Source organism: Carassius gibelio, chromosome B12 (assembly GCF_023724105.1).
Source record: "Carassius gibelio isolate Cgi1373 ecotype wild population from Czech Republic chromosome B12, carGib1.2-hapl.c, whole genome shotgun sequence".
NCBI classification, from domain to species: domain Eukaryota; kingdom Metazoa; phylum Chordata; class Actinopteri; order Cypriniformes; family Cyprinidae; genus Carassius; species Carassius gibelio.
Window position 1 is genome coordinate 5,456,711 of NC_068407.1, and position 23,739 is coordinate 5,480,449.

At 38.3% G+C, this 23,739-nt stretch overlaps 2 protein-coding genes across 20 annotated transcripts; one reads left to right on the top strand and one right to left on the bottom strand.

The window, feature by feature from the left end:
- Positions 1-682: 682 nt before the first annotated feature.
- Positions 683-4,388, bottom strand: chmp6b (charged multivesicular body protein 6b). The gene is made up of 8 exons (XM_052570413.1): positions 4,153-4,388; positions 3,805-3,914; positions 3,624-3,711; positions 3,413-3,499; positions 3,250-3,315; positions 1,482-1,562; positions 1,317-1,386; positions 683-1,233 (listed from the first exon to the last, which is right to left on the bottom strand). Exons 1-8 carry the CDS (start codon positions 4,213-4,215, stop codon positions 1,181-1,183), a joined length of 618 nt encoding a protein of 205 aa, XP_052426373.1. The 5' UTR covers positions 4,216-4,388; the 3' UTR covers positions 683-1,180.
- A 454-nt stretch (positions 4,389-4,842) lies between these two features.
- On the top strand, positions 4,843-22,380 carry sec24c (SEC24 homolog C, COPII coat complex component). 19 transcript variants are annotated; one of them, XM_052570361.1, is made up of 27 exons: positions 4,843-5,011; positions 9,026-9,230; positions 9,446-9,532; positions 10,290-10,407; positions 10,606-10,775; positions 10,861-11,232; positions 11,275-11,316; positions 11,359-11,508; positions 11,771-11,913; positions 12,466-12,534; positions 13,751-13,862; positions 14,024-14,151; positions 14,235-14,373; positions 14,466-14,581; positions 14,677-14,801; positions 14,941-15,132; positions 15,432-15,525; positions 15,768-15,884; positions 16,087-16,257; positions 16,371-16,467; positions 18,307-18,452; positions 18,600-18,738; positions 19,434-19,552; positions 19,664-19,843; positions 19,929-20,120; positions 20,308-20,397; positions 20,787-22,380. In XM_052570361.1, exons 2-27 carry the CDS (start codon positions 9,059-9,061, stop codon positions 20,925-20,927), a joined length of 3,621 nt encoding a protein of 1,206 aa, XP_052426321.1. In that variant the 5' UTR covers positions 4,843-5,011; positions 9,026-9,058; the 3' UTR covers positions 20,928-22,380. The 19 variants fall into 19 exon arrangements, with proteins under 19 accessions (XP_052426321.1, XP_052426310.1, XP_052426313.1 ...); XM_052570350.1 differs by having other exon boundaries at positions 10,861-11,316; XM_052570353.1 differs by having other exon boundaries at positions 10,861-11,316; positions 11,380-11,508.
- The last annotated feature ends 1,359 nt before the right edge of the window (positions 22,381-23,739 follow it).

Genomic DNA, 23,739 nt, shown 5'->3' on the forward strand with positions numbered 1-23,739 from the left:
CTTGTTTTTGCTTTAAAAAAAAATGTCTTTAAAAAAAGCTTACTGAACCAAACTTTTAAATGGTAGCATATAATATTAATTTATATGTGATATATTACATTTTTGTTATTGTTGTTAATTTAGTTAAGATCTTATACAGTTTTTATACAATTTTATAAGATGCATGATAACTACCTGCAGTAAAGCAAACCATATGATTCAGCTAATCTGCCAGACTTGTACCCAACACAGCTTGTGTGACAGTGCTACCTAGTGGCCGCTACATCAACTCATTTTCTTTTTTTTTGATGAAAATTTTTTGCATGAAAATTGTTGCAGAACCAAGATAGACCAAGACCATAAATTAGTGTTCTTACTGAACAGTGAATTGACAGTACAGTAATCAGAGAAATAATGTTACCTCAAGTTCAAATAAATCTGTGCAGTAGTCACAATCTAAACTATAACAGAAAAACAATATTTAGGGTTCCAATGTCATTCGTATAGGGCTTGTATAGATCATGCCCTTGTATAGTATCTTATGTATGCTTCATAAAAACAAAACAGTTTATGTGCAGGATTAATGCATTAAGGATTTGATTTGTTTTCTTTGCAATAAGTGTACACTAGTGGTTTTGCAAACTTTCCCTCGATGATGTATATTTATCTATTTACAACAGGTTTTTTACTACTTAAACCAGGCTTGTCATAGTTTTAGTTTTTAATGACATTTGCAGCACATTGAAACGTTTGAACATATTTATACTGGATATACTGGAGTTGATAGTTTAAATGATTCAGTTTTGTGTTGTTTATGACAAAACATGGTGTATTTAAAACACTAATGTTTGGGAATCATTTTAAACAGAGATTGTTATAATAAAAGTGATGCATGCATTAGATATATTCAGGCATTGACATGATACGCTTTTGATATATGAAAGATCAGACAAAACTGTAGGGTGATTAGAAAGACCAGGCACTGTTGAGAGTATTTCAGAATAATCATCTTAACTAAATGGTATACAATATGCAGTGTATATATACAATAAAAAAAAAATGGCATGGTTGTAGGTCTTCGACAGGTACGTGGGGGAGGACTGTCACACCAGAATCACACCAGAGTCTTGAATGAGATGAGCCCTTGTGGTCTCCAGTGGAGCGGCTCGAGAGCAGACATGGAGGTATGATAGATTTGTATTTACACTGCCAACATCTCTCGCTCTGGCTTCTTTACCTTCTCCTTCTCCCGCACTGAAACATTACAAAAATGTTTTCTTAGCATTTGCATACTGTGCATTTATTTCAGAAATAGAGAAGAAGAAAAAAACACAGACCTGGCTCTTGCTCTGGAACCTCTGGTAGATCTTCTTCAGGCACCTCAGGAAGTTCAAGGTCAGCTTCTCCCTGAGCACACACAGGACATGTATACAGTAGATGAAATCACAGCAGCTGACACAACATCAGTAACAAGGGCTGTCAGAGAGTGCTCCTGTACACACCTGAGTGATGGCCTCCAGCTCTGCTAGCACAGCCTCCTCATCCTCCTGGGTCAGAGATCCTGCCAGCATCTCATCAATTTGCTGCACACACACAGACAACCAGGGTAAGAAGAAAAAAACACTACATAGTACACACAAGACTGGAACGGCAACAAGCACACAAGAGAGATGCAGCATGTCTGTAAGAAAGCTCCAGCTGCCGCTCAGTTCCTCTAGATTTGTGGATGTAGTGCTCGTGATGTACATAAAAAAGATTCTTACAGCCTTTACGGCTGCTCATCTTTAGACTTTTTTTTTTTTTTAATGTTTAGACACAAAGTGAACTGCTGAGTTCTGAATCACATACAACTCTTACTATTACATCATATTGCCATCCCCACTTGTTGTGTGCGCAGACCCAGGAAAACTTTGTCTGAACGAAAATGCTAATTCATTCTTTGCCACTAGGTGCTGCTTTTAGAGCAGTAAAAATAACTGTTTCCCCGGTAACCGACAGTACACAAAGCAGCACTGCTCACAAACACTGCTTTATCAGGCATGATGCAATGGAAATGAAATCGACCAATCCGAACAAACACCAGAGACTAGCGTCACACAAAGGAGTGGTTTGGAAAAATGTATCGCAGAGAGAATCATTTTGGAGTCGTTGAGCAAGCATGGTAAAAATAAATGCATATTATAAGACAATGAAAGTGTTTTTTGAACTTTCATGCATGTCAACCTGTTGTTGGGGACTCACAAAACCAAAATATGAACCTTTCATAAGCCATAACAGGTGCATTTTAAGTCTAAAGAAAAAAATAATTAAAAAAAAAAATAAGTAAAAAGACCAAAATGGTATTTTATTTTAAAACATACTCCAATAATCCTTGTTTTATTGAGAACTTATATATATATATATATTTACAGTGTAGAATTTTTTTTGTTCCATTTATAGTTGAAGACAAAATGATTAGCTCCCCTATGCAATTTAAGTCCATTTTCAGATATTTCCCAAGTGATGTTTAACAAAGCAATGGAATTTTAAAAGATATTTCTTATTATATTTTTCATCTGAAGAAAAGCCTTATTTCAATTTGCCTGGAATAAAATAATTATCTAAAAAATAACAAATAGCTAAGGTCAATATTATTAGCCCTCTTTAGAAATGATCTGTTTGATTGGAGCAAACCACTGTTGTTCAATGACTTCCCTAATTAACCTAATTAATCCTCTAAGCCTTTTAATTACACTGTAAACTGAGATTAAGTATATAAAAATAAAAATAAAGACAATAAAAAAATGGTTTAGACTTGAGAAAGAGAATTGTTAATGCTCACAAAGGAGGAGAAGCATGTAATAAAATACATGTTTATCAAAGCATTTTCAAGGGTCAAGAACAGCCGTGAGAAGTATTATCAAGAAGAAGTTTGAAGAGACCCACACAGTGGAGAACAGAGATTTGATAAGGAGGAATGGTCTGTGACTTGTACAACAAACAGCTAAGGGCAGTTATCAAGTAAAAGGGTTCATCATTGACTATTAACATCAGAGGGCTAATAATTGTGCCTTGTAAAAATGTTTTATTCTTGGTTATAAATTTGTTTCTATTTGTATTTCAACATTCCAAGCTTCCTAAATAAACTAATATGTTTAGAAATGCCTTGTTGAAAAAATCCCCTCTCTGTTAAACAACACTTTAGAATTATTTTAAAAAAATATATATATATATTTTATAGGGGGCTAATAATTTTGTCTTCAACTTTATTTTCTTTGAAGTTACGTTTACCTTCTGATACTCAATGGCATCTTGCGTTTCATCCATGATCTTTTCCACCTCCTCTATGGACAGCATCTGGTTAGAGCAAAAAAGACACAATTGTGTGTTTGTTAAAATCATCAGTAGATGTACCAAGCACAAACAAGAATATAATACATTTCTCATTACGTACCTCATGCATTTTCTTTAGGCAATCATTGCCAACTTTCAGTCCTTCAATGACTTTCATCTCTATTTGTGTAAATTCAATATCTTGCACCTGTAAAAGAAAAAATAGATCTGGATGCGATATTCATGAATACATTTTAGCAAACAAACTGAAGAAGTACAGAATATGGTGCAACGCATCATACACAATATTCTCAAAGACTTGTTTTATTTACCATTCGCTCCAGGTTGCTTATCTGATTTTCAGTTTTGTCCAACAACTGATCCTGGTAGCGTTTCTTCTTGAGGAGTAGGAGTGCTTTACTGAACAAACACAAAATAATATGAAGGATATTTTCCTTGTTTTGGAAACTAGACCTTCTAGTTCTACAAGAGGACAGACCGGATCACACTCACTCTTTCTTTCCATCTTTTATTAACTGTTTGGCCAACTGTCGCTCGTTCTCCATCCGAAGCGTAATCTTCTTCTGATACTGCTTCAGTTTATCTCTCTGCTGCTTCAGTTGCTACTCACACACAAATAATAATACAGAAAATTTTAATTATAAAAAGACAAAATGCACAGTAATGGTCCTATTGCTACATGATTATAAAACACAAAACTTTCAGAGTCCATTCGTCAGTCAGCATCAACATGGATCCTCGGTGGTACAGTAAAACCCATCATTATGAGACTATCAAGCGTGTATATACAGTAACTTCTCTCATTAGAATGATTAGCCAGTTAGCAGCTGTCTAACACACCAGCACAGCTTTGTCGTGCTCGGTCACCCGAGTTGCTTTCTTTTTCCCGAAAAGATTTCCCATGTCGATGCCGCATCCCCGCCACTATCTGTCCAGACAGCGGTGGTGTTTCTAAGATTGAGAAAATGTTAATTCCACAGGCCGTGTAATTGTCAGTCCATAACAGAAACACTGAAGTCCGGGCGGTGTGGAAGAAAACAGCAACCCTGCCTACCGGAAGTTCTGTATTTCAAAATAAAAGTAAAAGTAAACCACTTGTTTCCCCATTTACAGTACTGAGGAATAATAATAATAATAATAATAATAATAATAATAATAATAATAATAATAATAATAATAATAATAATAAAACATAAGATTGTATTGTTATAAATTGTAATTATTATTACAAAATTCTGGGAATTTAGAAATTGTTAAATTATTAAAGGTGTTCCAAAGGTAGACTGGTTTGCTAAATATAAAAAAGACAGTCTGTGTAAACGGCAAAGCAAATATTCTAATATTCCTTAAATGGTTATTTAGTGCAAAATAAAAGTAGCACTATATATATATATACACTAAATCGTTCTCTTTTTTACAGACTAATTTACTGAGCTGTTCTTTCGTGTTGTTGTAGACCACCGTTTTATTTTTCCAAGAAGTGAAAGTCTTCCATCGTCAACTACTACTTCATCATGACCGGATGTGGACGTGGCATACGTTCTTCTCAGTTCTTCCGGTGCGCGTGAGGAAGGGATTAATCGTTCGTCTCGCTGCTGTCTTTCCGTGAAAGAACGGCAGCCCTTTCGCGCTTACCGGCGTTTAGAACCGGAACGGCGTCCTGACGACTCGTTCGTTAACTCATCGAGCTGTTTATGAGGTAAGCTGTCAATCGGTGCTGGATATTTTTGTATCTTTTATTTGTTTATTTATTTTCCTGTCACTATTAGCTTAGCTTAGCACATTCAGCGCGAGCCGCAGCGTCGAGTCATTTAGGAGTTTAATTCATGTTTAATACAATAAAGTGACACATTTTCTGTAGTTCATACGATATAAGGGCTTATTAAAGTTAGATGCGTGTTGACAGGCCCAGTGGGTCATTTTCTGATTCTGTTCTGATAACCAGAAACGATAAACATCCCAAATTAGCTTAGCAAGAGGTGAAAGAGTGAGTGGATTTAATGTCCTCATACGCCACTCGGTGATTTTAAACATGAAGTCAGTTATTAAAGTCTAATGTGTTATGTAACTTAATGACTCCGTGGTACATGATTCAGTTTTAATAGCAGATGTGTCGTTGCTGCAATGCATCTGCTTGACTGTTATGATTTTGTTTCTCAACTTCTTGACTGACATTTCAACTTCTAGTGTCTTTGTCATCTTAATGTATTTTTAGTGGGGGGGTTTTTCAATTGGTTTACCAATTTAATGACCCTCTCCATTGCTTCTGTTTTCCAAATGTGTATAAAAAGTAAAAGCATGACACCGGGTGGTGTCAACACTAATTTTCCTTTTTTTAAGTTGGATGTTCACCTAAAAATCAACACACTAAATAACTTTAATGCAATTTTATCTTCATTGTGTTAAACAATTTAATGTATAACTGGTAACTGCCCTTTTGTTTTCTTTTTAACCACGCCCCCTAAATATGACCGCTTGTTAAATGTAAATCTGCTTTAATTACATTTTTGAAAGGATGCTCCTTTTTTTTTAGTAAGCTTTGTGGTAAAATACACAGATGGACAAGCAGTTTTAGTGGCCCTTGCTTGTGTGATCATCACTGTCTTTAAGCCTTAGGGCAGGAAACCAGTTGGTCAGGAGACTTGCGGCTCCAGTTTCCCTTTATGTGTCCTGGTCGTTCATGTAGTGCTCTTGTACATGACTTGTCCGAGTTCTTCTGTGTATATTCAGGCCATCCAGCAGGCGTGTCATTTCATTTCATACAGATAGATGGAAAATGAGCATGTTTATCTCTGGGAAAGTCCTTGCACATGGGATGCTGTATACTATTACGGTATCCATTGCCTTGAATTATTCAACATTATTCAAGACTGCGTTGTGATCTTTGCTATGATATCTGCTAGAAATGAGTAGTAGTTTTAAAGCTGATTTATAAAAATAAAAATACATCTCTATATTTTATAATTGCTGTTAAAACTACTTTTCTGTCAGTATTTTTTAGGTTTTTCTTAACCTCTATTGAGAAAGCAAATTTGCTGGAAGTAATTGTGTCATTTGAGTCTGCTCCAGTCAGCTTCTGTTTCATTGATGTTTGTGAAATTGATATGTGCGAGACATTATAAAACACCATTATATAAGCAGCTTCAGGAGTTACTCTAGTAAACTGTTGAACTAGTGAGTTGAAGAGTCTCAGATGTTTGGGCTGGGTGTGGAACACAAAATACGTCAGACGTCTCTTATGTGATGTAAATGTTAATAGGGTGTGCTTTCTCTGAATGTAGGTTATGTTTTTTTGAGTATCATCATAACTTACTTTAATATTAAGCCTATACAGTCCTGAAACTTCAGGTTGGAAATGAAGGTCATATTTCAATATTTCATAGTTGACATCCTAGCCTACAATGAATGACTCCAAAGACCAGCTTTTATTCATCACTGTGTAATAACTTGCTCGGTTGTGAAACAACTTTTCATTTTTGGCTGACGATACTTACTAGGCCTTGCAGGCTTTTTGTTAATGATTATTAATAACCAAATAGTGGTTTTGGCATCATTTTAGGTCATTTTGGAGTATTGTAGGTGATACTACCTTTCTAAACTCCTGCCAATAGTTATTACGTTGTAAATTAAGATTATTGGAGTACATTTTACAAGAAAATACTATTTCAGTCTTTTAATTCAAAATTCATGTTTAATTCAATGTATTATTTGATGTTTCTTCTTGGTAATTAATTGTGAAACTTACTAACAATTAAGTAAATTTTTTACACCAATTTTTCTGTGTCACCTATTAACATTAATTTATTAAATTATGATGCCAAGATGATGTTTAGAGTGAACTTGACCTTCATGATCCACTTCAAAAACTTTCATTCACTTTTAACTCTATTGGGGTCAGCAGTACATATTTATTTATGATACAATCTTTTTCTTTTTTTTTCTTTTTTAATAATGTTTAGTAAGAAATGTCACATTGTGCAAGTTGTAAATATTACTTTAAGGGACTTTATTTATGATTTGATGTGTAGAAGATATGTACATTTACCACTAGGCATAATACTTCCTCTGGAGTACTAAATGAATCACTTTTCTTTCTATACAGGGGTGAGGTCTGTGCTTAATGACACCCTGGACGACAAACCAGTCATAGGTAGCATGGGTATATTTGTAGCAATAGCCAACAATACATTGTATTAGGGATGGGCGTTTTCCGCAAATATCACATTCGAGTATTTGAGCTCACAAGAAACGAATATTCGAATATTTGTTTATTTAAATTAAGTTTAATGAGACAGACATTATTTTCAGCAACATTATTTGTTTCTGTCATTACACACAATGTGTGCTTACACACAATAAGCTTGAACATTACACATCGTGTTTTGTAGCTGATAACAGTTGACAACGCATGCAAACAAACAAAGTCGTGGCCTAATGGTTAGAGGGTTGGACTCCCAATCGAAGGGTTGTGAGTTCTAGTCTCGGGCCGGACGGAATTGTGGGTGGGGGGAGTGCATGAACAGCTCTCTCTCCACCTTCAATACCACGACTTAGGTGCCCTTGAGCAAGGCATCGAACCCCCAACTGCTCCCCAGGCGCCGCAGCATAAATGGCTGCCCACTGCTCCGGGTGTGTGCTCACAGTGTGTGTGTGTGTTCACTGCTCTGTGTGTGTGCATTTTGGATGGGTTAAATGCAGAGCACAAATTCTGAGTATGGGGCACCATACTTGGCTGAATGTCACTTCACTTCACTTCACAAAAGTACACATTAAAAAAAATGTGAACAAAGAAAAACCGTAAAGCAGCATGCAGCAATTAGGCTATTTTAGTACATAGCCTACACTTAACTTTGAAACTTTTAAACTGTCAGCGTTTAAATCGTTTTTTGCTTTTTTCTATTGTTTTACATTTTCTTGTTAAGAAACAGGGGCATGTAAACATGATCGGGGGAAAGTCGGCTCCTTAGTCTGTTATCAATAAGGCCGGCTGAAGAGAAAACGCTCTCTGACGGCACAGACGTTGTTGGGACTCACAAATAACGGTGTGCTAAGCAAAGTTTTGTGAAGGATTTCATGTTTTCCTTTCACCACTGAATGGGATCCTCATCTGGTGGAATTACCAGCAAGAACTGTTCCCACTCTCGCACTGGAGAGTCGGACCTGCAATCGAAGGGTTTTGAGTTCGAGTCTCGGGCTGGCAGGAATTGTAGGTGGGGGGAGTGCATGCACAGTGCTCTCTCCACCCTCAATACCATGACTTGGGTGCCCTTGAGCAAGGCACCGAACCCCCAACTGCTCCCGGGTGCCGCAGCATAAATGGCTGCCCACTACTCCGGGTGTGTGTTCACGGTGTGTGTGTGTGTTCACTGATTTTGATTCCAAAAATGAATGTGAAATTGTCCTGTTATTTGTTTACTTCTGTTTGTTGTTTGCTTTTAAACACCCCAAAGCTTTTCCAGCTTGAAGAGTGAAACAGCTTTCCTGGCAAAATTCTCTTTTATGTCAACATTTGCTGCTCTGGCCTTAGCTTAAATGATTAGTGGGGAGTTTTGCTGTGCCAGCAGTCCAGCGTCACATCTTTAGACCCCTGAAAGCATCAGAATGACTAACAAGACCTCTTAAGCTCTTCTCACAGCAGTACCTCATAAATATAGATTTACTTCCTCAATTTCTTCTTATCCTTTTTTTCCCTCTGTTTCGGCCCTGTCTTCAGAGTTGGACGAACTGAGTTGGGGATGAACTGAGAATGAATGTCAACCAGCAACCTCACATGGCCTCTCCTTATGGGCAGCCTCAGCCTGGGTATCAGGGCTACCCCCAGCCAGGGTATGGGGGTGACAACGTGCCATCGGGATATCCGGCTCAGTATGCACCTTATAATGGGCCGGGCTCTGCCTACCAACAAGGTCCACCCCAAGGTAAGAGGGGTGAAAGTACAAAATGATTGTGACTGGTTAAGAAGATGTGTTTATGAAAGGTTATTATCATTTAATATGAGCTTGGTTCTGTAAGATCTTTTTATGAGTGCCAGTGAAGTCAGATTTCTCCCTCCCAGCCTCCTCTTTTTACCTATCGTCTCCTGTTTTCACATTTCATTCCCGTTTTTCACTGCTCTCTCTTTCTTGTATTGCAGGATATTCTCCTTATGCAAGCTTTCCCTCTAAGACTCTCACAACAAACTTAGTCTCTGACCTGTCCTCCTCCTCTCCTCTTGATCTAGGTAACTGGTTTAATTCTGCTTAGCAGCCTGTCCTCTTCCATATTCCCTGTAAATCATTGTTGACTGCAGTGTGCAGGATGCAATCAAACCACAGGATGCAGTCAAAACTCAGCTGTGGAAAGGCACACAGGGAAAAAAAATCTCCCTGGCTGATGATCTATTTCCCCAATTTCTTTCCTCAATACTCTTAGTATATAATTGATCAATAGTATTTTAGTCATGCCATCATAATTGAGGGATCTTTACTTCCCTTCCATGTGAATCAAGGGAGTTGTTTGACTTCTTTGCTGTGTTTGTAATACTTGTACACAGGGTCCAAATTTGCGACTGGCTTAGTGCCAAATGTAAATAAAATTGTTAAAGAGTCGATTCAGTGATTTGCACACAGTTGGCTAGTGACATGTGAAGCAACTGCAACTTACGTTTATCTTGATCTACAGGAATCTGTACGAACCATACACTAGAGAATATTTACCATCAGAAATGTGTCTACAATAATCAAAATAATCCCATTGTCATGAAGAAAAAAAATGCTTCTGACCTATGATATTTTTCCTTCCCTTCTATTCAGCATAGGACCTACATTTTTAAAGCTGTTTATTCTTCTTAATACTGTCATTAGTAGAAAAAAAGAAAGTATTCTATGCTGCCTTATTTGCTTAAATTGTTGCTCAAAGTTAATCATAAAGATTGGAAATAAAATGTGTGCTGTTGGGATAATAAACTATTTAATTATTTGTTGCTGGTCCTGCTAAAGGTATGAGAGGACCCCCCACCTCAGGGGCACCACCTGTCTCAGGTGCCCAGAACTATTCTCAGTTTGGGCAAGGAGAAACTCAGAATGGACCACCACCAATGGTTGCTCCACCACAGAGGTCAGTTAACCATCATATCAGCACATACCTGTGTCCTTTCTATCAATTTATTATGTGTTGCCTCTTACGTTTTGTGGCTGATATTACATAAATGGGTTAAATCATTCCCATTTAAGGAATGCAAATGAAGTCCTATTTTCATGGTTTCGCAGAATTGTCATGTAATTTACTTAGATTTTATTTTAATTGCTTGTTCAGGCCTCCAGTGTCTCAACCTTACACTCCAGCTGCAGTGAATCTGCCTGGTCCTCAACCCACGTACGGCCAGCAGTACGGAGCTCCACCTGTCAGCATGCAACAGATGACCAATCAGATGGCCAGCATGCAGGTTGGCTCCACTGCACCCTCCCCTGCAGGCCCAGGCTATGGTAAATAACTCTTTGAAAGTTTTAACACCATAAAAATATCTAGAACATTGCTGTGATTGACAATTTGTTGTTTATTTTTTTCTAGCCCCACAGTCCTTCCCTCAAGCTCCCCCTGTCTCTCAGCCTCCTTTTTCCACAGCCCAGGTACAACCCGGTCCCACCCAGTCATACGGACGCCCACTTCCTTCAACGCAGCCCTCTTTCCCAAGACCACCACTTCCCACCTCCCAGCCCTCTGCATTCCCTGCAGGTCCACCACCCACCTCGACTCCATCTCAGCTCCCAGGTGTCATCCAACCCCAACCGCCAGTTTCCCAACCCCCACCTTACCACTCAGGTCCCCCTCCAACCTCTACTGGGTTTCCACCACGGCCTCCCTTTCATGGAATGCAGGGCCTTCCTATGACATCACAGGGTCCTCCAATGGCGTCACAGGGTCCTCCAATGGCGTCACAGGGTCCTCCAATGGCGTCACAAGGTCCTCCAATGGGATCACAAGGTCCTCCAATGGCATCACAGGGTCCTCCAATGGGATCACAAGGTCCTCCAATGGCGTCACAAGGGCCTCAAATGGGATCACAAGGGCCTCCAATGGGATCACAAGGGCCTCCAATGGCACAGGCTAATCATATACTCCCTACACAACCTGGCATGCCACCTGGTCCTATCAACACCTCCCTGTCAGGGCCACCACCACAGCCTGGAATGCAGGGATATCCTGCTCAGCAAAATGGTGAGCCCCAGTGTTGTTACTGTTAATTATAGCTAATACAATTAAATTATTCGTACATCGCGATATCGATGCTTAAACGACACATCGTGCAGCCCTACTCCAGAGGAAGTATTATGCCTAGTTTCTAGTTATTTGTGTTTTTAAGAAAGCTACATGGTTTAGAACAAGTACAAATTAGAATTTTTAGGCGAACTAACCATTTAACAGGGCTAATTCATTCATAAGTCTTTGTGAATTGATTCGCTTATTATTTCCCTACCAGGTGCTTTTGGGCAGGTCAGAGGTCCTCAGCCTGGTTACACAGGACCATATCCTGGACAGCAAAACTATGGAGCGCCATCCACAGCACCTGCTCCGGCACCAGCTGCCCCAAAGAGGCTTGATCCTGATTCTATCCCAAGCCCGGTATGAACACTCCACATCTGACATGTAGACAAGGTCACTGTCCACCATACCTTCTCCCACACATCTATTGTATTTTTTTTTTTTTTTAAGTGTGTTTGTTTTAATATTTATCCATCATTTTCAGTACTTATGCACTTGCATACACACACACACACAGATGTATGCTATCAGTTTGTAAAATAAATGTGTAAATAGGTGTGTGTGATGTGCTTGTGTTAAGAAAGGCTTCGCTCTGGAGACTCCTGTGTCTGATTTGCATGCATTATGGCGGCTATTAGTAACAATAAAATCCAGATTCATAGATTTTTCAAGGCTTGAAAACTGCACATGCCACCTCGCAACAACTGCACACGTCTCTTACACTGTCTGCTAAACAGTGTGATTAATCATCAATAATTCTAGGCTTGGAAAATAACAGAGGAACTGTAACTGTGGTTACACTTCTGTTTATCTACTCTGCTCTTTCTCTCTCTTTTTATTCTTTTGTTTTGGCTTCTCTCTCTATCCCTCTCTTTTCTTATAATTTGCTGGCTAAATTGTTAAAATGTAAAGCAAGCCTCTGACATGCCGCCTGTGCAGAAAACAAGACATAGAATAGACCCAGACGCAATCCCAAGTCCAGTAAGTGCCTCATGTCCTTCTGCCGTTCTGTGTTGTTATACTGTATCCTAATTTCAGTTTTTTTTTTTTCACGTGGGGATGCCAATGACTCTGTCTAGATGAATAATATTTTATTTCTTCTTCTTATAGAGCTGACATAATAGCTTTTGTGTAGCAGGCACATCTGTTAGTCCACCCAAAAAAGAAAATGATGTTGTTTTTTCATATTGTTCCAAAACTATGAGACTCTGTCATCTGTGGGACATAAAATATATTTTTTGTCTAATGGAAGACAGTGGTTTGGGTCGCAACTTTCTTCAAAATATCTTTTGTTTTCCAATCATTCACGTTCGTAATGACATGAGGGGAGTCAATGATGACGTCCTAATTTGATTCTAGATGACTGACTCACATTGGACCATTTGTTTTTAGACTGGTCATTGGTGCCCACCAAAACCGTTTGTATTTACACTCTTGCATGCATTTTAGTAACAGTTTATGCATGACTGATGTGTTCTTATCTTTAATATAAGCATTGTGGCCCATCGTTTAAAGGTATATTCTGGGTTAGATGCTACTCAGGCTCTATCAATGACTTTTTTGGGATGACAAGAGGGCAGTAACAGAGCTGCAGGGTTGACGTAAAGTTGATTACTAACCTGGATATTAGCATTACCATGGACTTCCCTTGATAAAAGCCAATAGTGTTTTACTATTGCTATATGAACAACAAAAGTTTGTGATCTCTACATGTTTTGTTCATCAAGATTATCTCCATGAGTGGGGTATCACTCGAATAATTTTGTGTTGTAAAATAAAATACAAAAATGCATTAAGCTTTTTAACCAAAGCCTTATTTATGATATTAAACCAAAAATCTATTTAAATTTATTGGCTTCAAAATCATGTATTTAAAATGTTCAACTCATTTCCTGGGTTTAGGGCTCATACCTGCAGCACTTTATGCTCTTGTTGTGAAAGTCTCTGGGACTATTCAGCAAGAAAGTGTTTGGTAATAGAGCTAAACTAATTGGGACTGCATGTTTCGGGTGTTGTCAATGAAGCTTAACTTATTCAACCCTGAATATTCCTTTTAATCTGGTTTAGATGATCAGACGTGTTGCTAAACGTTTCCATTTACTGATAAAGAGGTTTTTCGGGTGAAAGGTCAGGGTGTGTTGTTTGTTCATGAATAAAGGTGTGTCACTCTTTCATAGGCCGGTGTTTGTTCTCTCAGATTCAGGTTATCGAGGATGACAAAGCAAACAAGGGAAGTGAACCTTTTACTACAGGGGTCAGAGGTCAAGCCCCACCTCTTGTCACCACCAAATTCCAAGTTAAAGATCAAGGTAAGAATAGAGATAAAATACTTTTAGACATTGTTTGGAATGGAAAATTGCTCTTCTATATGTAAAGTGCATGCTATATTTTGTTGTGTGTAAAACAGCAGCCTTTATTCCATGATGATATAGGTCTTAATAAAATATTTATTACATTAATCTCTCCAAAGGGAATGCTAGTCCACGCTACATCCGTTGTACATCCTACAACATGCCCTGCAATTCCGACATGGCCAAACAGTCCCAGGTTCCCCTGGCGGCTGTCATTAAACCCCTGGCCCCTCTGCCTCCAGATGAGGTAAAAGGCCACAATCGTTTTCATTTAAAAATAAATACAAAAGGGTCTGTGGGTAATAACATGTCCTTCCTTTTTACTGGCAGACACCACCATATCTCGTGGATCATGGAGAAAGTGGTCCCATCCGCTGTAATCGCTGTAAGGCCTATATGTGCCCGTACATGCAGTTTATCGAAGGTGGCCGTCGTTTCCAGTGTGGCTTCTGCAGCTGTGTCACCGAGGGTTAGTAATGCTCCAGTAAAATGCTTATCATGCTGAGTTCTTCCTAATCGACATCTAATGTTGTGGTTTCTGTTCTTCTTTCCCACTCATAGTGCCTCCCCATTACTTCCAGCATCTGGATCACACAGGGAAGAGGGTGGACTGCTATGATCGTCCAGAGCTCTCGATGGGCAGTTATGAGTTTATGACTACTGTGGACTACTGTAAGGTACAGTATATGTTCCCATCATGCCACTACAGTTTTAAGAAAAATCTGTGCTAATATGTATGAGATTGCTAATTTTAAATCTGATTTATTGACAGAACAACAAGTTTCCTCAGCCGCCAGCCTTCATCTTCCTGATTGATGTGTCCTACAATGCTGTGAAGAATGGCATGGTGGGAATTGTATGTCAGGAGCTGAAGACACTGTTGGATTACTTGCCAAGGTGAGAGTTTAAACAAGCAGCAGTACGATCAGAATAATACAGAACATTCAATCATTTTTTTTTTTTTTTTTTTTTTTTGCATCCTCAACAAAACATAGCATGTGTAATTGTGATATTGCCATTTTATTGGTCCATGCAGAGAGAACCCTGATGTGGAATCAAACATTCGAGTTGGCTTCGTCACCTACAATAAAGTGCTTCATTTCTACAATGTGAAGGCCTCCCTTGCCCAGCCCCAGATGATGGTCGTGTCAGATGTGGCTGACATGTTTGTGCCCCTACTGGATGGATTTCTGGTCAATGTCTCAGAGTCCAGGGTGGTTATTGAGAGGTAGGTTTCAGTTTGTAAACTAACGTTCAAAAGTTTAGAGTTGGTAAGAATTTATTTTGTTTACCAAGACTGCATTTATTTCCTCAAATAAGTACAGTAATGAAGTGAAATTGTATTGCAACTTAAAAACTTTTCAATTTCTTTAAAAAATCCTTTTGAATGGCATTGTATTTCTAGTGAGTACACTTTAATATCCACAATTTCGTAGAATGTTTCCATGTAAGCTAGTGAAAGCTAGTATACCTGAATTTTTTTGACCATCAAAGCATATTGATTATGAAAATGTACGTTGCCACCAGTTTGTTGGATCAGATCCCCGAGATGTTTGCAGACACAAGGGAAACGGAAACTGTGTTTGGGCCTGTCATTCAGGCTGGGCTGGAAGCGCTCAAGGTATTTGATCTTACTGCATCAATGCAAATTATGAATGAATCATATTAATGTTAATGATTCCTAAAACGCATTGTGATTTGAAAATGATGCCAGCCTTTTGGCCTTGTAGTAATTCAATAGAGCGCTTCGGTATACAGTATTAATGGAAGAAACTTGGTTTTACATTTTTTTGTTTTGAGTGTTTCGTGTCTGCTAGGAGTGGAATCATTCAGTAACCATGACATTTCTTCTTTGTCATCTAGGCTGCAGACTGTGCTGGAAAGCTTTTTGTTTTCCACTCATCTCTTCCCATCGCTGAGGCTCCAGGCAAACTGAAGAACAGGGAAGATAAGAAACTAGTTGGAACTGATAAAGAAAAGGTACCATGACCTCTTCCTCTCAAATCTGTACGGCTTAGTACATTGTGTGTGTCTCTGAAAAACGCAATGTTGAAAGCACAGTGGCAGCTGAAAATGTTTTGTCTCATTGAGACTTTGTGGTAATGTGGTATATATTAGGTAGTTTTAAAGGACCCTCTCCATACGACACATTGTGAAGTTCCCATCTCCATTTCTTTTGCAGTCATTATTCCAGCCACAAGTTAGTTTTTACAACACCCTTGCCAAGGAGTGTGTTGCACAGGGTTGCTGTGTGGACCTCTTCCTCTTTCCCAACCAGTATGTTGACGTAGCAACATTAGGGGTGGTCCCCACTTCAACGGGCGGCTCCATCTACAAATACACCTACTTCCAGGTATGAGAGAAATGTACCGCCTAGTTATTATTATCATACATTTCCAGTTCAAAGAAATCTTCTTAACCAAAAACAACATGAGCTGTGATTATAGACACTATGGTTTGTTTTAGGCTCCATCTGACCAGGAGCGTTTTCTTAATGACCTGAGGAGAGATGTGCAGAAGCAGATGGGCTTTGATGCAGTGATGAGGGTCCGCACCAGCACAGGTGAATACACAGCTCTGTTTACCAGATTTTGAATTATTGCTTGATTTTTCTACATCCTGCCTTTTATCTACTAGATATATTTATTTGGTGTGTAACTGTTCACGAAATTCACTGTTCGATACATTCAGTACAGGGGCAGTTGGTTACGTCGCAATGTTGGAAATATTTCTGTTTTAAACATAAAGGCAAGCCATTGTATATTATGTGCAAATTTTGTGCAGGAGTAATGCCGGTGAGCGTCTTAATCTTAGTCAATTCACTAAACAGAAAGTGAACGTAAAAACGGAATGACCGAGTAATCACAGAGCTTACAACATCTGACACTGCATATTCTCTCAGATGACGATTATGCTGATTACTGTTTTAAATTAGTCAGGCCTTTAATGTAACAGGCCTACATTTAATTGGAAAATATCTTAATATATGAATACGTGTATAATTACACCCCTAATATTTATACACAAATGTTCAAAAGTTTAGGGGTTGGTTTAAGACATATATATACGTTTTCAAAAACAGATTTCTTATGCTAGAGGTGGCATTGAAAATTACTATTGAAAATTAGTTTTCTATTTTTATTTATAATTTATTTATGTGATACAAAGCTAAATTATCAGTCTGCATTGTTACTTCATTACAAATTTTTTTTTACTAACATTTCCAACTTTTAAACCATAGTGTTAATCACCACTCATTTTAACCGAGGTGTTCGACTTCGAAAGCCAAGAGAAGACCTTGTTCAGTCCACAACAGATCAGCACAGTTTCAAAGTGTTGTAGTATTTTATTCAGTCCCTCCAGAAAAACGCGATTATGCGATCGCGTGATTTAATGCATAATCAGCCAAGGGCCGCATATTTATGCTGGGTCACATTTTTTCAAATACGCCACACTTTCGCCGCATAAATTGCCGATTTCAGGAAGCAAAATATGCGGAGGTAGCATGATTTCATAATAATAATAATTTTCGTTGCAAAAAAGTCACATATCTTGCGTTTACTTCACACAAATAAATCGCCATTATTTCCCAATGGGAACCTTATGAAGTGACGTAATTGCGCGACGTGAACATCATCTGCGAACCCCGCGGTGAAACCAGGGTGAAGGACGCAAATCATTCTCATCTGCCAACAAAAATAAGTGCAAAAGTTACCCGGTTTGTTACATGACAGTGGGGGCAAATTATTTTGAGAGAGGGATGAGGATGGCGAATGATAGGCCAGTGTTAGAGGCTACGCAGTTAGTTTTCATTTTCACAGTGGACTGTTGTAGTTTCATTCAGAAGTTGATGCACCTCTATGGTTGCAAGATTGTACTTTTTTGTTACAGAATAGTAACAAAACCTTACAGTTGTAAGTATATTAGTAGTATGTAAAATAATTTACGTTGCAGTAAGAGATTGCACTTTGCAATTCTTGTAAAACAGCATTTGTATATTTGAGTAAAGCTAGAGAACTTGTTTGACTCAATGTTTTGTAAGCTTGAGCCATATGTTAATTAAGGTCTGAAATAAAACAGAATGAGAACTTGAATATTCTGTGATTTAGTATGCTTGCTTATCATAGGAAGTCATAAGAAATGACTCATTACAGTAAGGTAGTAGCCTAGTGAGAACAGGGTGTTGGGGGGGGGGGGGGGGTCACCTTTTTTTCTCTTTTTCATTAAATCGCAGTTCTTGCAAGTTCCCGCAATTTCATCGGATAAGATTGCAAAAATATCCCGCATATTCCATTGCATTTTTTAAGAAAACCTGCCGCAAAATAAAAAAAAATCTGTTTTAATCATCAGTTTTTAATTTATGTATGTAAAGGAGTTTAACTTGTGTGTGTTGCTGTGGCAGGTATCCGGGTGACCGACTTCTTTGGTTCCTTCTTCATGAGCAACACCACCGATGTAGAGCTGGCAGGACTAGACTGTGACAAGACTGTAACCGTGGAGTTCAAACATGATGACAAGCTCAGCGAGGAGACTGGAGCTCTAATGCAGGTGTGTGTGTGTGTGTGTGTGTGTGTGTGTGTCTCTACCTTTGCACACACATGTGAAGTGTCAGCTACACTGAGTTCAGTCTCATTTAATGACTTCAGCTGTGCTGACCTTTTTGTCTGTACTCTCGTTCTTTCTCTCTTCTTTCAGTGTGCAGTCCTGTACACCAGCTGCAGTGGTCAGCGACGACTTCGGATCCATAACATGGCAGTGAACTGCTGCTCTCAGCTGGCAGACCTGTACAGGAACTGTGAGACTGACACCATCATCAACTACTTTGCCAAATATGGTGAGTGAAACCACACGCATCCTCTCACACTGGTCGGGTAAACACCACCTCACTGCTTCCTGCACTAGCACTCTGAGGGCCACCTCTGTTACACCAATGTAAGATTTATATATATATATATATATATATATATATATATATATATATATATATATATATATATATATATTTTGTTTGTTTCTTTGTTTTGTTCTTTTGGTTTTGTTTTAGTTATTTTGGCTTCAAAAGCTACAGCTCCCTTCCAGTCTATGGACAGCAATCAATATTATTTTGTTTGTTTTTCAGCAGCTTTTGTTTTGGGTTTTGTTTTGCTTTTTTGTTTCTTTTGTTTGCTTTTTCAAAACCTAGAGCTCCCTTCATAGTCTCTCTGTATCATTGAATTGTGCATCATTGTTTTGGTTTGCTTTTGGCTTTGTTTGGTTTTTGTTTTGTTTTCAAAAAGTAGAGCTTCCCAGTCTTCCTACAAAATGTAATGGCTGCAAACCGTAAATAGTTTTGCAAAGGCAAATCAGCAATAAATTGTCATAACTATAAATAATGATTGACAACCATAAGCGTTTACCTATTTAGCATCTCAGTGGAGGCTCATAATATAGGCCATTTTCATGTTAAAGTTTCGAAGATAGATAGTTTTCTTTTTAATGATGTGTTCTGGGACCTGATTTGAGTTGAAGGATTATGTTGTTGTATTTCAGCGTATCGGAGTATACTCAGCAGTCCTACCAAGAATGTCCGTGATAGTCTGATGAATCAGTGTGCACAGATCTTAGCCTGTTACCGCAAGAACTGTGCCAGTCCATCTTCAGCAGGGCAGGTAACTATAGAAAATCATAGTGCCATAACCCCACACAAATCCTTTTTATTAATGATTACATTTCTTCAGTATTTGTCGTATCCTACATCTTATCTACTTGTCTGCGTACAGTTGATTTTACCAGAATGTATGAAGTTGCTGCCTGTGTACCTGAACTGCGTGTTGAAGAGTGACGTTCTGCAGCCCGGGGCGGACGTCTCCCTGGATGACCGTGCCTACCTGAGACAGCTGGTCAGCACTATGGATGTGGCCGAGAGCCATGTGTTTTTCTACCCTCGTCTGCTTCCGCTGGTGAGTCACAAACACAGTAATATCAGCCCATTTGATTTTGCAGTTAAGCTGTGAGAGTTACGTTAGATTCTTTGATTCTCAACAGCAAAAGCTGGATGTTGAGAGCATGACTCTGCCTATGGCAGTGAGAGACTCGGAGGAGAGACTGTCTAGGGGAGGAGTTTACCTGTTAGAGAACGGACTGAATATTTTCCTTTGGGTGGGGGTCAGTGCCCAACAGGAGCTGCTTCAGAACATCTTTGGCACGCCGGCCTTCAGCCAGATAGACTCTAACATGGTATAACTCTTTATAAATATGCATATATAATGTAATTAAAAGATTTGATTTTCATCTCATATAGAGGCTGTTACATAGCTTGAGTATACTTATGAGCACATATGAAACTTGATTCCTTTTTGCATGTTGCATTTTGTTTTTAAAAATATGATTTGAACATTCTTATTTGTCTGTTTTGCTGATCTAGACCTCTCTGCCAGCTTTGGATAATCCTTTTTCAAAGAGCCTAAGGGAGATTATCGAGTCCGTCAGGGCACAGCGCTCACGATACATGAAGGTAAATACGTCACAGGGCTTGATATTATGCTTTTGCAGATATTTGTGATTCAGGCAGCTGAAAAGATTGTTTACTTTTCTGAAAGCTTAGGTCACTTGTGTTGAACTATTTTTATTTTTTATCTTAGTACAATAAAATTATTAGCAAATGAAACAAGCATCAGGAAGTCAAGATAATCCAGGAATTATGCATGTCCTTGACTGAGGGGAAAAAAGGGAGTAGTTTTCCGTCCAGATTAATGTTCGTCTGTAATTATTCACCACTCGTGATTATAGGGTGACACTCGAGTCCTCTTAAAAAAAAAAAAATTGCCTTTTTTTTTTTTTTTTTTGAATTTCACTACTTTTAAGCATTTTTAAATGAATATACTAATAATCGTTATCTTTCAGCTCATGGTGGTGAAACAGGAAGACAAGCTGGAGCTGATCTTCAAGCACTTCCTGGTGGAGGATAAGAACAACAATGGAGGGGCCTCTTACGTGGACTTCCTGTGTCACATGCACAAGGAGATTCGTCAGCTCCTGAGCTAGGAGCATCAGGTCCCCCCTTCTCCTCCCTCGGCTCTGTACTCAGAAGCGCTTTCATTTTTTATTTAACATAATAAACAAAATCCCTTCTCTCCCTCAAGTATAATCTCATCCACGTGACTCTTGAGGAAGAAGCCACCTTGTAAAGGAAATGCTTGCTCCGTCAGATTACGGTGTTCTTTTTGTTTTAGTGGTGGGAGTTATGACCCGAATTTCTCCTCCTCTCTTTCAATGACAGGCTCCTGAGACTTTGTGTGTGTGCACGTGTGTGTGTGTGATCGAGAAGGAGGTATGCTGTTCTGGGATCAGGTTGAGAAGCCTAAAATAGAGCTCAAACCGCTTCTTCAGAACAAAACATCTAGCGGGTTTTAGATTGTGTTTGACTGTGAACGTCGATGGTGATTGTACTGGGTGTTCTGTGAGAAACACTAGCACTGATTAATAGTCTCTAGGTACCGAAGGACAGAAAAATAACCGCATTAGAAATTCATCTAGACCTACTTGGAATACAGTGAAATGAAATCCCTCATCTTATTCCAATATGAATCAAAAGATGTTTTAGAACAAGTTCGATTCATGTCTATCCAATTATTTGTATTTTTTTGTTTTTCCCTTTGATTATCTCTCTCAGCCTTGGCCTTACTGATTCTGTCTCTCCTTTTTCATTTGTTATTCTGTTTATCTCGTCTAACTTTTGTCATTTTCACCTTTTTAAAGTGTGCAGAAAACCTAATAGACTATGGGAGTTTGAAGTGTGCTGTTAATCATTCAAAATGTATTTTACTCGAAGAAAGCATTCAAAATAAAAGTCTATGCATCAACTTATCTTTAAAAGAAAGAGGGAAAGCTGTTCAAGAGCATGAGCTGAATGCTGCGCTTCTTTTTCTCCTTCCTACCACCCTCATTCTCTAGAAGAAGCAGATATGCCTAAAACTGATACGTTAGTGATGTTTCTGCCTCCTGATGTAGAATATGGATCCCTATGGATGCCCGGACAGGAAGTTGAATTTCAGATCAGCCTCTCAGGAGGATGGGAGTTGTCAAAACCCTATAGATTGTTCAGTGATTGGGCATATATTACAGATGCATTCAGGCATTCATTCAGTTCTCTATTAAATTCTCTCTTTTTTTCTTAACTGTATGGTCTGTTAGAAACCTGTATACTACATGTGTTTGTTCATGTATCAGATATGATTTAATATTATGTCCTAAATCTGTTAAAGGAGCTGGTGGCGTCTCTCTGCTCTAGGGTATTAATCTTTGTGCAATGGAAGCCTGTGCTGAGAGTGGATTGTGGGACTCGTTTAGAAGCTGGCCATTTTTAACCGGTTTTAACCCAAGTGAGCGGGTCAAGTCAAGCACATGCGAAATTGTGACCTTATAAGCAATTAACACTGAATACCTTGTCATCACATTTATTACATGTACAGAATTAAAAATCACATTTTAAAAATGATGTCAAGCTAGTGTGCTTTGTTGAATCTGCATATGATGTTTGGGTGAGTTTTTTTTTTTTCTTTTTTTCCTCAGTACTTCAAAATATTTGACAAGCTCATCAGAGACATTCTGAAATAAATCTTCATCTATATCTAATATTAAAGAGGTCTTTTATATAGAAAGGTGAGCTGGTGTGTTTATCAGAGGTGGATCCTAGTGAGGTTCTCTTTAGAACGGAGGGATCAGCCTTTGAGTTTTCTTTTCTTTTTTCTCCTTTTTTTCATTTTTGTGTTTGTCTCTAAACCATATATGGTTTTTGTTGGTCATAGACTCCTCAATGTCTTAAAGAGTTGTCTTCTTGTTTCATCTTTGCCTCCTGACTGCAAATAAATACCTATATCAATTTATCGATTGACTCCTGCGCTCTTACCAAGCAATCTATACAGTGCAATTTATGTGAAAAAAAATTTTTATCTAAAAAGTTAGCAGACACTTTCATCCAAAGCGACTTAGAAATGAGGACAATAGAACCAATCCAACCAACGAAAGAGCAATACTATATGTAAGTGCTGTGACCGGTCCCTTTTAGTATAACGTAGTACATGTAGAAAGTGTTTATAATAAGTAAAAAGGTTACTTATTATATACAAATAATAATAATAATTATTATTATTTATTTATTTATTTTTATTAAATGAATAGTAGATTGAATTGGCAGTGTTCTTATTAGAGGTTCAGAATTACCAGTTTAACATCCTGGCCTAATTTTGATGTATTTGTTTCAGATGAGGTGGATCTTGTGTGATCTCTGATCTTAATTTCGGCTCAAAGCACATTCCGTGTCCGGAGCGTCAGACTCGCTTAAAATAAACCTTAAGCTGCTTTGTGTAACCGAATGAGCCAGACTATAGGGCGAGTGATGACTGTTGCAGTGAAGATGAACTCTCTCAGAGTTATAAGAATCACAGGGGCATGTTTTATACCGTTGACCACTCTGGTGTATACTACCATAAAAAAAAAAAAAAACAAACACTACTATTTTTTTTTTTTATCGATTTTATTCATTAAGGATGCAGTAAATTGGTCAAAAATGGGTGTAAAGATATTAATATATTGTTATTAAAGCTTTATCTTTCAAATAAATGCTGTTATTGTAAACTTTCTATTCATCAAAAAAATCCTGAACAAAACATCTTTTGCAGTTTCCACAGAAATGTTAAGCAGCACAGCAGTTTTCAACATGATAAATAATAAGAAACATTGCTTGATCATCAAATTAGCTTATTGGAATGATTTCTGAAGGCTCCTGACACTGAAAACTGGAGTAATGGCTGCAGAAAATTATTTTTTGCCATCACCAGAATAAATGACATTTTCA

What these genes read in the sequence shown, in the direction of transcription:
- chmp6b (XM_052570413.1), bottom strand. Translation starts at nt 4,215, where the DNA reads ATGGGAAATCTTTTCGGGAAAAAGAAAGCAACTCGGGTGACCGAGCAC. An exon ending in TAAGCAACCTGGAGCGAATG is followed by an intron (nt 3,500 to 3,623) that starts GTAAATAAAACA and finishes TTTCTTTTACAG; the next exon opens with GTGCAAGATATTGAATTTAC. An exon ending in GCCTAAAGAAAATGCATGAG is followed by an intron (nt 3,316 to 3,412) that starts GTACGTAATGAG and finishes TGCTCTAACCAG; the next exon opens with ATGCTGTCCATAGAGGAGGT.
- sec24c (XM_052570349.1), top strand. Translation starts at nt 9,059, where the DNA reads ATGAATGTCAACCAGCAACCTCACATGGCCTCTCCTTATGGGCAGCCT. An exon ending in ATATCCTGCTCAGCAAAATG is followed by an intron (nt 11,509 to 11,770) that starts GTGAGCCCCAGT and finishes TTTCCCTACCAG; the next exon opens with GTGCTTTTGGGCAGGTCAGA. An exon ending in CTACTGTGGACTACTGTAAG is followed by an intron (nt 14,582 to 14,676) that starts GTACAGTATATG and finishes ATTTATTGACAG; the next exon opens with AACAACAAGTTTCCTCAGCC.